At 45.2% G+C, this 17,310-nt stretch overlaps 1 protein-coding gene across 6 annotated transcripts in view; it reads left to right on the top strand.

Moving 5' to 3' along the window:
* LOC101474326 (signal-induced proliferation-associated 1-like protein 2) overlaps window positions 1-16,065 on the top strand; it is a 79,583-nt gene extending 63,518 nt beyond the window's left edge. For 3 of the 6 annotated variants that reach the window (XM_012921472.4, XM_014409993.3, XM_014409991.3), the window contains 9 exons: window positions 179-552; window positions 3,163-3,429; window positions 4,500-4,553; window positions 6,679-6,817; window positions 9,843-10,062; window positions 11,362-11,493; window positions 13,630-13,747; window positions 13,873-13,948; window positions 14,395-16,065. In XM_012921472.4, coding sequence (XP_012776926.1) covers window positions 179-552; window positions 3,163-3,429; window positions 4,500-4,553; window positions 6,679-6,817; window positions 9,843-10,062; window positions 11,362-11,493; window positions 13,630-13,747; window positions 13,873-13,948; window positions 14,395-14,541 — 1,527 coding nt within the window. In that variant the 3' untranslated portion in view covers window positions 14,542-16,065. The remainder of the gene's footprint in view (window positions 1-178; window positions 553-3,162; window positions 3,430-4,499; window positions 4,554-6,678; window positions 6,818-9,842; window positions 10,063-11,361; window positions 11,494-13,629; window positions 13,748-13,872; window positions 13,949-14,394) is intronic. The other 3 variants (XM_014409994.3, XM_014409992.3, XM_012921477.4) reach the window with 3 other exon arrangements.
* The last annotated feature ends 1,245 nt before the right edge of the window (window positions 16,066-17,310 follow it).

Raw genomic sequence — 17,310 nt, 5'->3', positions numbered from 1 at the left:
CCTTAGTCAGGGACACATGACCGTGTGAGGAAGCCTGATGGGTAAACCCCCTCCTTGCCTGGTAGGGCAAGAATGTTAAAGCATCCGTAAGAATTATTTGCAGCTGCTGTTTGACCTTGTTTGATTTACTGTGTTTCTTTCTCCTTCACCCCTCTCGCTCTCTCCCTCTCTGTGCCAGGCGGGTGATAAAAACTCAAGCCACTCAAGTAGCAACACTCTTTCAAGCAACGCCTCCAGCAACAGTGACGATAAGCACTTTGGCTCTGGGGACCTGATGGACCCCGAGATGCTCGGCCTCACGTACATCAAAGGCGCATCCACTGACAGCGGCATAGACACTAATCCCTGCGTGGCCCCCGGGGCCCGAGTGTTGCTGCAGGGAAGAGTCGGGGAGCAGGGACACCCGTGGGTGTCGGAGCACCACGAGGATGGAGCGTCGGAAGAGGATCATGGGAAAATGTACCTACCGCAGGGCTATGCTTCTGCCATTTTGTCTAGCCATGTGACAGAGGGCAGTATCGGGGACCTGAGCGAGATCTCGTCCCACTCCAGGTACAGCATTTTTGTCCTCGTTTGTACAAAACAATTGACTTTGGCTGAGTGAGTTACAAATTAAAGGATAACTTTAAATGGAAGTTGTTGAGTATGCAGCGCTGAACCTTGCCTTAACTGTTATTAGATCTCAAACAAATTTAGCACTTAAGTGAGATTTTTGGATGCTTGTCTTAAAATGTGCTTTCTAAATCCATCATGAAAAACACAGAGCGTCTGATAGACTTCAAGGATTCATGCTCCGCAGCGCTGAAGTTGTTCTGGAGCATGAACACCTTCCTAGCAGGCTTTAACGCTTTCCCCCATAAAGACGACATTTGATGACCTTTTCACACCGCCGTGCATACCAATAAAGATGTGGTTTTATGACCATTAGAGTAGTTTCTGGGTTTTCCCAATAGTAGCTACATAAGCAGAGACTACCCTCAGTAACTCCTGATGCAAACAGTCATTTTGTTCTATAAGCAGGCCTGAAATATGACCTAAAACCTCTCAGTCCAGAAGCTCCTAGTAGGCTTTCAAGGGGTAAAAAGTTTACAGTCAATTACAGCACTCTGTTTTTCTTTGCTGTGGTCAAATAGTTTTTCCTGGTGTGGCTTAGTTCCATCTTTTGGGGTCATTGATTTGCCTTTGTGAACTTTCAAACACCCCCTTTTTTTAAATGGCTCTCGGCAAAATCCACTATATTCCACCACGTAGATGTTTTCAGGCCCACTATCTGTTGAACACATGCAGAGACAAACACGTGCACAAAAGGAAGGTTTCTGGCTGTTAGCTGACCTTTTCACCCAGCCGTGCCCCCTCTCTGCTGACACACAGTCTGGATCATCCAGTTGTGCTGAAAGCTCCTGGTTGGTGTTGCTGTCAGGCCGAGGCAACATCAGGAGGCTCATCACACTATCCTTTAAGTCCTCCTTACCTGACCTGGGACCATCTGGGAAAGAGAAATGGTGTCATTGAAGGTCGGCCCTGAAGCCACTCAGTCTGTCTGTATGAAGCAGCACGGGTGACCATTTGTTGATGTCATATAGGATTATGGTCCCCCAGTCTGTTGAGATCATTGACCTGTTTGGGGGTATGAAGAAGTAACCGTGCCAGGATATCACTCAGAAATGAGAAAAGAGCCCATGCCATCACCTTGACTGCTCTGATGCTTCCCACCTTTTATGTAATGGTCTTTGACACCCGAGTGTCATCTGAGCAAACAGTGAAGCAGCAGGAGCACATTTGCAGGGTGTGGCACAGATGGGCATGAATATGGAAAAGCAGTGTGTTGTGCCTCCAGCCAAAGCGAGCTCTCATGTCTTTAGGGTGTTTTAGAAGAATGTTTGAGTAGCAAAACCCTAACGTCTTTTATGGACCTAAATCTGAGGTCCATCTCTGCAGCTAATAGATGAATCCTAATTAGGCAAAAACAAAAAAAAAACAGACACACACATAAACGATTCACTTTCATATTAATTATGGAAATAATGAAGGACGCTGTAGCAGATGTGAGACTGTGTATGGAGAGGGGGAGTGCTTAAATGTGAAAGGCCAATGGAAGATAAAGGAGCAAAGAAAGCAAAGCAAGGCAGCGTTCATGACCTGATGCATGGCTCATATTCACATCACTGCAGAGTGTGACATCGCCATCCTTCATCATCTTGCTTATTATTTGGATAGAGGCAAAGCATTTACACATTCGAGGAATCACATAAAGTAAAGTGATATAAAAACACCATTCAGTCGAGATGAATGCTGTACAGCTGTGTGTATTTGACCTTTTGATCATAACTTCAAGGGTCACCTTCCCCAGTTAACAAAAATAATAGTATTTTCCTCGTGGCATGCAGTTATTTTATTTTGTGTTTGCTCGTAAGTAAGCCTGTAAATCAGCCTAAGGCACAGCATTGTAAATAAGCAGAAAATGCCTCCATGTGATTTGAGTGCACTGACCCTTTAATGTGTTTTGTCAGTTGATATTTGACTAAATACTGAAAGGACAAAGTTCAGGGGGAATATTCACATGACAAACTGCAGCCGAATCCTCTTCCAGTGTAGGTTGAAGGGCAATTTGATGTTTTTAGATTAAAAGGGGGCTTATTGCCCTCATGAACAGCTCCATATTTTTTAGGAAACTACGCAAGTATCTTTGCGTGATTCACATGATTCAAAATATTCATAATCAGTACTTATCTTATATCGGGCCTTAGTGCCTTTTAAATTGATCCTCTGTCTGAGCTGTTTGAACTCCTCCCTCTGTAAAAGCCAAAGTCTTCCTTCCTTTCTCTGTTGCCCCACAGAAACACAGTTTGAGCCTACATGTGTTCACCCTTGTAACAGGATACAAATGACAGAGAATAAGGAAAAGCGTAGCGACCCCGGCAGCATGGAGACCATTCATAAACCATTTTCCGTTTAAAGAAGTCATCCTAATAGGTCGTTTCTTTACGTCTGACATGTTTCTAGCACCATTTCTATTGCTAATGCTTGTTTATGTTTTTGTTATGATTTTGCCTCTTTTTGTTTCTCGGTTTTTAAATTCATTCATTTTGTGGTCACTTTTGAGTTATGTTATGCCTTTTTTTTTGTTTTCTGTTTCTTTTTTTCTTTCTGCTGTTTGATCAGTGGCTCACACCACTCTGGCAGTCCCCTGGCCCGTGGTGCCAGATACTGTATGTCTGCTGACTCCTCCAAGGTGTACACCATCCCCCAGACCAGCAGCTCAGGGCCAGAGCTGGTACAGGGGTCCGGGCTTGGGCCCGGCTCAGAGGCTTGTGGACAGGCACGCACACAGTCCAGTTGCAAATTCACAGTGGGCGCGAAGGCGACTGATGATGATGATGATGATGCCGCCCACAGCACTGAGGAACCTCCCAACATTTCAGAGTGTGGGTGAGTGTATGTGAGGGTGAAAGCAAGAAGAGCATGTGTGAGAACATCAGCAAATGTGCAAAAAAACTACAAAAACAAAGGTTTCAGCTCACGTGCTTCACAGCGATTTTATCACTAGCTAGTAGGCACATTTAAATAAAACACCCTTTAATCGCGCTCTTGTCAGCACATTTTTCTCCGTCTTACTGCTGCATCTCCACCTCAAACCCAACGCCACGATCAGCCTACACAGAGTGGCCTTGATTGAAGCAGACAGCCACAAAATAAATAAGCTCAGTGAAGCTGCGGACATAATACACTTGGCACATGTCACTTACGGTTATTGATCGCTCCCGTGAAGCCGCGTCCCTGTGGATCGCCAGGCTCGACCATCTCTGCTGGGAGCCAAGCATCAAGACACACACAGGAACACGCACGCAGTCGCACATGTAGTCTGAGGACGCCCATCTGCACAATAGCCTGTATCGCACAGAAGAGGAATGTATGCAATCCTCAGTCTGTGTGAGCAGTGATGACTGACTGTATCTGTCGGGTGATTAAATGGTTTTGCTGTAGAGAACAGAGAGCCATTGATGGTGAAAGCGAAACAGCTTTTACGGTGTGAGTGTAGCTGTGTGTGTGTGTCTGTCTGTGTGCACTGATTTGGAGGATGTTTGCGAGCGGGGCGTGTTTTGCAAGAGAGAGTGTGAGATTTTGCCCTGGAAGGAACCCCGTGCTCCAGCTCCCAAGTAATTTCATTTAGGCTGTGAAATTTGCTACTTACGGTTGTGTGATTGATCGCATGCACTGAAGTCATCTTCTGCCGACTTATGAAAAAGCTCCGTAATTCAGTTTACCCACCCCATTGTTTGTTTATATATTCCTACCGTTTTATTTCATCTTACATAACAGCGCCTCGTGATAAATGGCCTAATATTACTCACAGATATTGTCCTAACATAATGAAGTTTCTCTTTCCCCCCAATTCTAAAAAGTTTTCTCATTTGTTCTAACGCTGTGTGTGAGGCTGGATGTGTAACGGTGCTTCTAACCGTGGGCTCTTTCTTTCTTGCTTCTGCTTCTTGTTTCAGAGGAGCGGAAAGCTTGTTAACCTTCCTTCTCACAATGCTGTCTGAGCGTTCAAGGTACACAGTTAAGAGTGAACCCTGTGGTCCTGATCTGACACCGCCTGCTTACCCCGCACACTGCCCCGCCCTCTTTGTACCCCCACTCCTCCGGTGTCAAGTGCTGGTTCTGCCTTGTGGACCATGCTCAAAGTGGACAGCAACCAGCTGTGCATGAGTGACTGTGACATTTCCACTACAGATTCATACTGCTGTGTACTGTCCATCTAATATCTTCTCAGTCTCTCTGCTTAAATCTCTATTAGAAGTTTAATTTTAATAACCACAACCAAAGCTATCATCACAATTGCTTCCCTTTGGTTATGTTTCGTCTGGGACAGAGTATTCCCAGCTTTATACATGCATATTATAGCTATGACTCCACCTCACATTATCTGAAGGCCAATAGAAACACTTTTCTATCTGCGATTAAACTATTTGCTTCTCTATGAGTGCTGTGAACCATTTCTGCTACATTTTAGCTCGGCATATTAGCCAGCTAACCTATGAGCGTGGAGAAATATTTGAGTCAGTCCAGATACTGGAAGGCATGGTGGTGTGGCGGTTAGCAGCGTCACCTCACATCAAGAATGAGGCCCTGCGTTCAAATCCAGAGCAAACTCTTAAATAGCTGTAGGTGTAAAAATTGTCATTCTCTCTGTTAGCGGAGCGACAGACTAGCGCCCTGCCCAGGTTGTGTACCCTGTGTACCCCATGACAACCTCACATTGGCATGACAGACAATGAATTGAATGGTTGGATGGCTGGTTACATTATGTGTGGGGTCCTTAAAATTTTTCTCCACTGTTAAGAGTCTTTAGCCCAAAAGAAAAACGAAGAATCTTGTGCACCACTGCATCTATGGCTTGTCCATGATAGGAGAAACGAAAGAAGGCATCACAATATTAAGCATCAAACAGCTATTAACACTTATACTTCCTTCTCTTTTGGATCTCTCTGCTGTTTCTAACTGGACTAAGTCTAAAATAATTTTATCATCTTTTTCACAAGCTCTCAGACTTTGTATTAAAAACAGGTGGATGAAAACGTACATTCTTTCTTTTTCACTGCCCCTTGAGAAGTTAATTATATACTGTAGGCATTTAACAGATGCCAGTGCACAGCAGAGTAATATTTAACTCCAAAGATGAGGGCTTTAATGTTGTTCCAGTTTTCTCATAATTATGGCTCAATTACTTCAGGCGAAAATGGACAGGTCAAGGTAGAGTGGGAAAACAGAGGACTTTTTGCTGCAGTTTTTGGCATCAAACAACGAGTGTACAAAATTCAGTTAACTGCACTTGTTTTTCTGCCAAACACAATAGAGCAAACACGGTACATATATTTAGGAACTGTTCTCCGTGTTGCCAAAAGCTTAATACAGTGCGGCTCTCAGCAACAGTGTCTGGAGGTAGCCGTCATAACTAGGCTGTCCCATCGTCTAACCATCTAGCGAATCTCCCTGCGGCCACCTAACAGCCTGCCAACAGCACTCAGTGTGTCAAGCTCAGGCTGCTCACTTAAAGCAGAGGTCTCACAGCCACATGACTTCACCAGCCTGGTCGGGCACATCTTCCGTGCCCTGTAACCTCTCCCGTAAACTCTCCACACCCTCAGAATCATTTAAATGTTCTCAGAAAAAACCCTGCTGACAACCACACTGCTAACAAAACATGTCACCTCTTGTGGGTCCTTCTCCAGCCCTGTCTAACAGCTCTCATGTCTTCCTCTGTTGTTGTTGTTGTGAACACTCCTTTAGTTGGTGCTTTCCGCTTGTTTCTGGAAGTCATTTCTGTCCCAAACCCTTGTTTTCCCTTCTACCTCTCACAGTGCTTGGCTGGATTTTATTTGCAGCCTGTGTAATCATGGTTTTGGCACAGTGATGTGGAACAGGGTAAGATTTGGAAATAAGTTCCCTCCCTTGGTCCTTTTCCATCCCCGTTATCCTGCATTCACCTGACTAGCATGGAGCAGGGAAGCGCCTGATGTTGGCATGATAAGACGGATCCCTGTCCCTGTTCTCTAAGTAGCTGGGATTACCTCTGAACCCAAGCTGTGATGGCTCCAAGGCTGCCCCCCTTGGGATGTATTTTGTGTGACCCTAGTGATGAGCCATGCTCTTCTTTGCCCTCTGTGTCATCTACAGGCAGTTGTACGCACAAGAGGCCGCATGCCGGCTCCAGGCCACTGAGCGGGATGGAAAATCTCTGCAGAGACTCTCGAAAGAGGAATACGTTAAAATGATGCTGCCCGACAGCCCGCCAGGAGAAGACAGGAGTCGCAAGGTGAGGGCATTAATGAAACCCTAACCTCTAATTTATCATTATTATGATGTCCTGTGTAATATGCAAATAAATGTCACTTCACAATTCTGTTATTATACTGACACGATGTATCTACAAAAACCTCAGACTTCCTCCTTTTGAATAAATCCAGTGCAGAACCAGACCTGAAAATCTCTTGCTGGGAATCCAGTGAAAGCAGGACAAACATATGCTGGCACTGCTGATAGGATTCCTCCCTCTCACTCTCTCTCTGGACACAGGACCCTTTCAGTCACCACTGACTGGCACAGTGTTTGGTTAATTTAATTTCTAACAAGGGGCTGAGTTTACTCAGTCGGGATGTCATGGATTAAAGGCAGGAAGTTCCAGAGAGCACATCGATGTTTGATGTTTCTGGGTCCTGCAGTCTCTATTAATTGCATCTCGAGTTCCCTGCACCATCCCCCCCATCCATTATCTACCAGGAAGGGACTCTGGAGATGTACAAATGGGTTATTCTTGGATGCTGCTCAATTCTAATACAAATGCACTTCAGTTCCCCGGAGAAGACGGGCATGTCCTCTGTCACAGACAGGCCTCGTCCCTAACACGAAGCAGCAGTCCACTGATTCGTTTGTCTTGCCTCCAACCATCGAGCTTATGGTTTACAAAATCTGGCGCTTGCAAGACAACTAGGCAGCGTCAGCACCTGTCTCAAATGAAAGCATGCGTGTTGAGCTTGTTTGGATACACATAATATTGATGTAACTTTGCTTCCCACGAATAAAGAAAGTAGCCAGTACAAAGGTGCACTGATTGTCAGATTCACCGAGCAACAGGACCTCTGCTGTCACACTCTCCTGTCAGATTCGGTGTGATAATGTAGTGCGCGGAGCAACAATCTGGGAGGGCACGGGGCCAGGCACTCCAAAGCATATACACATATGTTCCCAATAAACACATACTGTTCTTTTCTGGGAGCAGCTTCACTGTGTTTTCAGTCATCAGCTGGCACATAAAGTCATCAAATCACAGTAATTATATGGTGCTGGAAACACGGTTGGTTTATTTCTAATTCTTATATAAAACAGTCTGAACTGATGATTTGTCAGTTAATGAAACAGATTCTATAGTAAAGGTTAACGCATGTGTCATTTCCGGTACTCGCCCGTGGCCTTTCTTTGTGTGGCTGAGCAGGTGCAGACAGATTTTCCTTGCCAGCCACAGTGTCCGCTGGGACGACCTTCTATGGACAGGCAGACCATTGTGTGGCTGACGTAAAGGAAAGGCCGTTCACAGCTTATTTGCCCACAGTGTTCCTCTTTTGAACCTCCTGTGGGAAAGAAAGAAGAACGATCTGAAAAGGTGGTTGTCCAACACATCCTCCCGAGTGGCACGTCATTGGGTCTTTGTTTGGTGCGGGCAGCGAAGGAAAAAAAAAAAAAAGTCGGGAAAATCAGGAAAATCTAGGTGGATGTGCCACTGCTGCTTTGACTGATAAGAGTGTTGCTGCTCTACAAAAGAATTCAAAGCCCGTACAGCCCCGAAGCAGGCTGAGACTGTTGCCAGCTGAGGTGGATTTAGGCATACTATAATAGTCAATAATCTTGCAGGTTTTATTAATACAGTATTTTCTCCAAATGTGCACAGCAGGTACAGTTAACCAGTGCCAGGATGTGTTCAGAGAGCTTGTTTTGATGTACTAAATAGATTGCTTTATAAAGAAAAACATTAAGCCCAATTGGAATTGCTTTCATTTGCCGTGACTCCATTTATGGGTGCTCTAAATCTGCGCTCTTATGCTTTATATAGGATCAGCAAATCCTGTTTTAAAGTTGTTTTGATGAGCGAGAGCCTCGGGAGTCTAATCTTGTAAAGTTGGGTGGGAAAACTTGCAATAAGAGACAACCTTGTCAAGCTAAAGCCTCTGAGGTGGTCTTTAGAGGCAGTAGATGTGCATTGCTTTGAATTCCTGTATATATTTCTCACTTTAAAGACAGACAAGATGTTTGTTAAATTCTCACCGTGGGATTTGTCTTTGAAATGGAGATGGCTGGGTGTTGGCTTTGCGGGTTTACTAGTCTAGTGTAGGTTACAGCTGGGAAGCAAGGGGAGACGTTTACCCATCTGGCCAAATGCTCCGCATATCATTTGTGGCTACTTTTGATGTCACTGCTGCTGCATTTATGTTAGCTGAACAGCAACATAACGGATGGGATCTGGCTTTGTGGTTTTCTGGGTTTAAAGAGGAGATGCTCTGTCAAAACTGTGGCCAGCTGTAACACAGTGGTGTCTTTGCAGTGATATCCCATGTAATTCTCTCTCCAAAAGACATCCCCTCAGGGTGATGCTACTTTTCAAGCCCTAACAGCTTTTATAATTGTTTATTCTGACCTCATGCTCTCTTTGATCACAGCATGCATCGTTCTGATTTGGCCCCTGCTTGTCTCTGCTATATGAGCTCTCTAATTGCACTATTATACCAAAATACTGGAAGGCAGGCAAACTTCAGATGTGCAGACAAACACAAGACAGAATATTGTTTTATACTTGCTTTTTTGTTTAAGTTAAATTACCCACAATTATCCTTGTAATTGTCCAGATGTCAGTCTCACACATGTATACGACACTGTGGTTAGTTCACCCAGTTGTCTGTATCCTCCTCACCATCTTAAAGACTTCTCGACTGCCTCCTCATGTTTTTTTCCTTTCCGTCTCGCTTTGTGAAACCTGCACTCTGCTTTAGCATTAAACTCAGCGACTACTTGTTGCCACAGTGCAGTGGCTTCTGTCACCACCTCCTCCAGCCCTGTTATTCCCCGTCTTCCAGACGTTCTCCAGCTGTGCTCAATCCAACTGCATTTTCCTGAACGCATAGACTGTAAATGATTCCTGCCACCTCTCCCCCGGATGTTCCCCGTTTAGCCCACCCAGTCGCCCAATCGTGTATGCCTCCTGTGCCGAGGAAAGGCAGAGCATGGGGAATGTGCATCTAGGATTTTCTTTGTTATGAGTAATGCTTGACAAATTGTTCTGATCTTCTCAGGTATCAGCAGTGGACAGCTTGTCCCCCAGACGCTCGCTGTACCGAACGCTGTCCGACGAGAGCGTGTCCAGTAACCGGAAAGGCTCGTCGTACGCCAGCTCGCACAGCTCCATGCTGGACCAAGCCATGCCTAACGACATCCTATTCAGCACCACCCCACCTTACCACAGCACGCTGCCGCCTCGCATGATCCACAACCAGGGCGCGTCCAACCTGCGGAGTAAGTACACCAACGAAACGCTCGACGGGCCGGCTCGCTGAAAAAACACACAAACAGAAGACAGGAAGGCTAATACACACTTTTCTCAGTGACGCTGCTGGATTATCAATCCTCTTCTCTGGCACCGGATAAGAGCCAGGATATCGAGACTCGTTCAAAGAGCCACTTGAGTCCTTGCTGATATCATAAGCACAACTGGTACACACTCCAGCAGCACTCCTCAATATAGTCATCTAATTGGAAATGGGTGAGGCTGCTCACTACTTGCAAGGGACCTGCCGCTCCGTCTGCATTAAGCAGACACCTGTCACTGCTGGCTAATATTCCCTGCTCCACTGTCTCCCAGCATCCACTGAATATGTATTAGCGATGAGAGGTGTGATGTCCTGCCTGCTGCTTTAGGATCTCTGACATGAACATGCCTATTTTTCCATGAGGAATGTCACAATGTCTGTCATACATAATGTTTCATTCACTCATCAGTCCCTGCCAGCCACCCCTCTCTGTCCCTCCTGTCTCATTTTCGTACCATCCCTTTTCCATCTCCCGCTGCTGTCCTTAGATAGAAAATGGCTTTTGGAAAGATGGTTTTTTTCTCTTCGGCCTCTTCTGCCTGTCAGTCTGATGGATTCCTGATTGTTTTGAAGGGTAGTTGAGAGCACAGGCTCTCCCTTTCCCGTACTGAAGCAGCCCCAATTTGGTAAACAGTGAATTACTCAAGCTCCAAGACGCTGGGTAAATTGAAAGGAGAGTGTCAGCGTCACCTCAAGCTCTTTGTGTCTCTTCTCTGCTTCTCCACTCATGCTTTTCTAAATGCCTCTCTGCAGAGTGGGAGCTTGTTTATTGCATTCTCTGTCTTTCAGGGCTGAGGGGGGGCAGGAGGGACAGAGGGGAGGGAAAGGAGTTATTGATTGAAACATGAAGACATTCACTTAGACAAGTCGTTTATCGCCCCTAAGACAGCGACTCGCGAGTGCCACACAGAGAAGGTGGTTTTAATGTGACTCTTGCCTATCATGCTGTTACACAAATCCAGAACTTGGCTTTTCAAAAGGTTCCCAACCTGCTGGAGGATTTCGCCAGATGAGCGAATATAGATTAGGCGTTTGGCAGGAGTTAGGCTAGACAAAAGCCATCCCGCTTCAAATTGTCTCTCTGGCTTCCCCCCCCTCACGTCCCCCTCCCCATTCCTTTCCCCTAACCCCTTTTGTCTGATGCAAACTGATGGGTGACTCAACGATTAGCCCTAAACTCAGGCCAGGCCTAGACACTGATCGGCGTGCCTGCCTGTCTCTGCAGATGAGTTTTGGTTCTCTGACGGCTCCTTGGCGGACAGGTCCAAGTTCAGCGACCCGGGCCTCATGCCCCTCCCTGACACTGCCTCTGGGCTGGACTGGTCTCACCTGGTCGATGCAGCACGAGCCTTCGAAGGTAACCAGCCTGGATGAAGCTGCTGGCACCTTGTGTAATCCACTTCTACTCCCCACCCCCTCCTCCTGGCTGCTTAGCGTGTGTGACTGTGTGTTTTGTAATCTGCAAGTGCCCGCTTGCTTGAATGTGCAGATTTGTGTGAGCTATGTGTTTTCTTCTAGTTGCTCCTAAGTGCTTCCGGAGCTTACTTTTGGGAATCCTCCTGCTTTTTGCACCTCTACCCCAGGCCCCTTTGCAATTTCCTATTAAGAACAAAGCCATCATTTCTCAGCACTGACATGGAGCTAATCTTCCCACCATAAGGCCAGCAAGTCATCATTCGGGTTTTCAGAGTGTTGCTGCTTTTCTGTTATGGTTAAGGTTTCGTTTGTTAAGTTTGGGATGATTTATGCTCCCCTCTTGACCACCAGGTCCGAATGTGATCTTCTGAAAGAAACAGACTTTTCCATTTCGGGGGGTTTGTTGGTATTCAGCTCTGGGACGAGAAATTTAGATATGAAGCTTTCATGTAGACTTATAGGTTGTCTTCCTGTCAAAAACTTAAAGCTGATTATTCCCCCCCCAATCGTACATTTAAACCACTCATTTGCATCGTAATCTCTTTTCTAATTTAAATACCTTTTTTGGACCAGTCTCATGCCGGTGTATTTCCCATTTATCACAGACCTGCGCACATGCCATGAGTATTTTTTTTTTCTTTTTTTCCACCTTGACCCTGGACCAGTGAGCAGGCAACATAGCATGTAATCATTTGTTTGTCATAATTAACGAAGTCTTTTGTGGAGATTCTCCTTTGATGCATTTCTTGCCGCACGGCCCGCAGTCTTGTCATTTAACGAGAGACGAATCAGCAGAGTTGATGCACAGTCTGAGTGGCAGCGGCAAGGCAGTTGTCACGGCAGCCGCGCTGGCCCAGAAAAAACGCTGTGTAAACCAGGGGCCTTGTTGCCGAGCAGAAAGTGGCTCGGGGCTGCCATTGTGTCATGTATGTTTAACCAGCTTTGTTTAGAGCCAGTGGGGAAAGAGGCTGGCTTAGATGTAAAGCATTCACGACATTCATAACCCTTAGTCATGTGGATCCTGAGAGACGGCTCATTTTTATGATGCAAAAAGACAGTTTGGATTGGCTTGCACTATATAAAAAAAAAAACTACTGTGCTCTCTTTGACTTTTGCAAGAAGCAGCAGATGGAAGTGAAAATAGGCTTTTTTTTTTTGTAGATTTGAACAACAAAGCATGTTGGTGCAGTCGCTGAATGCTTTCGCATGCAGTGTGCAGCATAGATTCTCTTCTCTGTAATCTGTCTTTCTGTCCAGTAAGTATGAACCCCGGGTCACGCAAAAACGGCAAGCTGCTTTTCTGCACTTGTCTCCGCTTTTCCTAGAAGTCTTTAATCTTTCTGATGCAGCCATCGAATATGAAGGAAGATGTTCATTCATATGCAAATGAAGACTTGCTCTCCCGTCCCTGACTCATCTGAAAAACCAACTTTGGGCTCGGCCAGCTTTTGTCTTCGAGTGGATTAGCTTTCATTTGGGGGCTAAATTAATGGAAGGGTTTCCTTAATCTTTTTCTATGAATATGCAGAACCACCCCCCCACCCCCCCACCCCATCTTTAGCCTCAGATAAGGGCTTGAGAAAGACAGATTTCTAAAGAAACAAGCATTAGGCCTTAAAACTGAGCAGGCCCCAAGGGTAACATGCCAAGTTTGGGTTTTCCATGGAGCTTTGACAAAGCTTAAGGGCCTGATATGGTAAAACAAGCATGACTGGTGTCCTACAGCTCCCTGGGATCCAGCCCATTATGAGCCAAACAGCTGTCAGAGGAAACTTGGAGGGGTGAGGGCACTGGAGCAACACCCCAGGGACTGACTTTATCTGTAGTAGTCTAGAAATGCTCTGTTTACTACCTTGTTCCCTGCTGTCCGGTTATAGATCTCTCAGCAAGGCAGGACTGCTTTTGCAAGTGCACTAAACCAGAGCCATCCATTCATACAAGCCATGAATGAATCGTCCCATCCACTCGGGAATGCGTGTGCAAGTGTGTTTATCTGTTCTGTTTTAGTTTAACAGATTTCCTGTTTTCGATGTCAAAGGCAGATCATGACCCATTACTTCACCTGTTCTTTTCCCAGACCAGCGCGTGGCGTCCTTCTGCACCATGACTGACATGCAGCGGGTCGAGGCTCTGCAGATCTCGAGAGAGCTGACCAGACGGGTGGTGGAGGCGGAAGGAGCGGCGCTGGGAGCAGAGTAAGCTTCACTGACACACAAGAACTAAGTGAATATTGACTGTTAGCTAAACTGTCATTATGGTTTCATTTCGTGTAAATAAATGACTCTTGGCACCGTCCTCTTCTGTGTTACCCCACAAACAGCTCCCCCTCCACACTCACTGGCAAAGTCAACCAGTTAGAGGTGATCCTGAGGCAGCTGCAGCACGACCTCAGAAAGGTGAGTCCGCGTCATCCTTTTGTCGATTATGTTTTTGTCGCCTTGGTGCGCTCCTTTCGCACATTAGCAAACGACACATGTCGGTGTCCCACAGCTCAGATGAACAGACACTGAGTAATGCGTGCCCCGAGGTCTGTGTAATACAAACTCATCCACTTAATTCAATATCCCGCTTCCTTTTCTTATTGTGTCCCAGCCCAACGTTTCCCCACCTACACTAATGTGCTTAAAATGGAGAGAGGAAATGCGCTTTTATCAGAACAGAGGAAGGGCTGCTTTGCCATGTTAATGCCTCCCATTTACACCACGCTGACGAAAGACGGATGTTCTTGTAATAGCAGGGCTTTTATCAGCCTCTTTTGTATCCATTTATTTTTTGCCTCATGTGTTTCGCGTTGATTGCGTGTGTTCACGTGTGTGTGTGTGTGTGTGTGCCCTGTTTTCAGGAGAAAGAGGATAAGGCGATGCTACAGGAAGAGGTGCAGCACCTGAGACAGGACAACATGCGACTGCAGGAGGAGAGCCAGACCGCAGCGGCGCAGCTCAGGAAGTTCACAGAGTGGTTCTTTCACACCATCGACAAGAAACCCTAAGACACAGAGCGAGGGAGGGAGAGAGAAAGCATGATGGCCTTTATTCCTCACGGGCACCCACTCTACTCCTACTTAAGACTCCCAGATGATCCACAGGCAAACAAACTATAAAACAAACCATTACCAGCTCCCAAGAGTAATCAAGACGCTTTCAAACAACCCCATGTTTTGGAGACTATCGTGCAGTCCTGGGTGAGAAACCTGAAACCCCGATCTGGACTTTTACTTTTGGGATCGTCCTCTGTCTGAAGCGCAGGGTCGTGTCTGATTTAACTGGTGAACGAGGCTCTTGGGGAAACACCACCCCCACCTCCATCTCCAGCACTAAAGAGGAATCAAGAAAGACGACCCAGGGCCCCGCCTGTCCACGGGATCTTCTTACAGTAGAGGAATGTAAAGCTCATTTACTGTAGTGAACATATAATCTACCTACCTACGTATGTCGCATCGGTCTACTGTACTGTATACTCAGCCGTACTGTATCATACTGCACACACTGTCACACAGCTGTTTCTGTGCCGGCCGTCACGGACACAGGAAAGTATAGAGGGGCGAGGCGAGAGGGAGGAGGGGAGGAATGTACTGGACATAATGAAGTGGTACTTACTGTCTGCTTGCACCAAGAGGAATCCACATGTGGCGCTCTTGAAACGTACGGCGGGGAGGGGGGGAAATGAATGTAGCTCAACTGAGATCTTTTTTCTTTCTTTCTTCTCCTGCTTTCTGGTTTCCAAAGTCGCAAAAGTTTTGAGGTTTGCTGTTTTTCAGACTTTTTGTTTCTTTGTTTTTGTTTTGTTTCTGATGAATTCCACATTTTCCTTTCCTCTGTGTTGTAATGTAGGGTCACATGGCAGTAATTTTGATGTTTTAAAGGTGCTTTTCCCTACGCACATTTGTCACTAGTTTCCCTTCACTGTCACAATGTCCTAGCAATAACAAAGTGGTAGTTACAAAACTGTGTTTTGTTTTGGTTTTTTTATTTAAATTTTTTGTTTTTAATAAAAGAAGTTACCACAAGCGTGAAGAGTTCCTGTCGAGTCGCAGTTGTATTTGACGTGTATTTATGAAACGAGGAAGAGACTGTGCCTAAAACTCTTGGTTGTCGGTGGATTGTTTCTCTTTGCTTTTAGTCCTTTTTGTAAACACACGCCTTGTCTGTGGCTCACTGATAGGAAAAAAAAAAATGTGTGTGTGTCAGAGAGAGAGAGGTTATGTGAGTGTGTGTGTGTGTGTAGTTTATCACAGGAAAATGTGTTCTTATGCAGTGGTTTCTAGAGCATTAGAGCAAGCGCCAGTGAACCACACTTACAATGCCAAATGTGTTTATTTTCTGTACATACCTGCCACAGAAGTGTCTTGTATTTAACACTATTATTTAAGCTTATTTAACCTAAAGTTGTTTATTTTATTAAAGGTATTTGTTTTGTTTTTTGTTTTTTCTCCACTAAGGAGAGATGAAGCTCTGTGTATGTTGTAAAGTGTGTAGCTTGCCGGGGCAAAAAAAAAAGAAAAACAACAACAAAACTATATATTTAAATATATAAATGATGATTTTGGAGATTCCAACATTTGGATGCTGCTAGATTAACAGTTTGCTGGTTTGTATGCTTTTAAAAACTGTCTCTCTCCATGAACTGTCTCATCCCTGGTGAGACATTGGGCGCTTTTTTTGTTTGTTTTTGTTTTTTTTAAATAAATGTAGTTGTAAAAATAAGTCTTTTGTGCTTCGTCAGTCTTTCTTCTCCCAGCCTCGGTACCAAAGCAGCGATTTGAGTTTTTTCAGTCTGGTTCACTGCTACTGCTGTTTGAAGTCTGTTTCAAAGAAATGGTTTCAGGAAATAAGAGAAACTTATTCAGCCTCTTGCCAGGGGTTAGATGAGAAGATGCATGCCACCTATTTACAGTCAAAGAAAGTTTTCACACGACTCTCTGCAGTCCTGTGAAAAGCTAAGCACACTGCATGACTCAGTAGTTTGCTGCCAAAGGTGCTTCTACAACAACGTGAAGTGCTCATTCTGTATGCTCGCCTGTATGACTGATGGAAGTCGCTTCAGTTCACTGAGGTTTACAGGCAGTCATGTATGCACAGCTCTCTTAAAGTCCCACCACAGCATTTCAGTCAGACTCTGGTTGGACTTCGACTAGGCCGTGCAACACCTTGATTTTTTTTCTTTTTGTTTAGCCACTCTCCTGTACCTTTAGTGGTGTGCTTGGGATGATTGTGTAGAATAATTTGGTATACAGAGGAGTTTGTGGTCGACTCAATGATCGTAATGTGCATCAGTCCTGTAGCTGCAAAGTGAGTCCAAATCATCATCTTTCTACCACCATGCTTGACAGTTGGTATGAGGTGTTTTTACTGATTTGCTGCATTTGGTTTTTCCCAAACGTGGTGCTGTGCCGACATCTCTAGTTTGGTCTCGTCTGTCCAAAGGTCATTTTTCCAGAAAGCTTGTAACTTATTCAGATGCACTTTTGCAAACCTAAACTGTGTTGTCATGTCCTTTTTAGTTAGGAGAAGCTGTCTTTTGGAAAAACCTTCAAAACGAGCTGTACTTGTTAGGTGATTTAAAAAAAAAAAAAAAAGTGTCATGAACTTTAAGATTTAACATGCTAACTGAGGCCTGTAGCGTCTGAGATGTAGCTCTTGGGTTTTTAGTTTCTTTGAGCATAGCATGGTCCTTGGGATGAATTTGACTCCCAGACTGTCATAGTGTTAACACACACTTAGTATAGTATTAAATTATGTACGAAGCTCTCTACGTGGAT

This window comes from Maylandia zebra, linkage group LG13 (genome assembly GCF_041146795.1).
Source record: "Maylandia zebra isolate NMK-2024a linkage group LG13, Mzebra_GT3a, whole genome shotgun sequence".
Lineage (NCBI taxonomy): Eukaryota > Metazoa > Chordata > Actinopteri > Cichliformes > Cichlidae > Maylandia > Maylandia zebra.
Note: the sequence above shows the minus strand (reverse complement) of the source record. Positions and strands in the feature narration are given on the sequence as shown.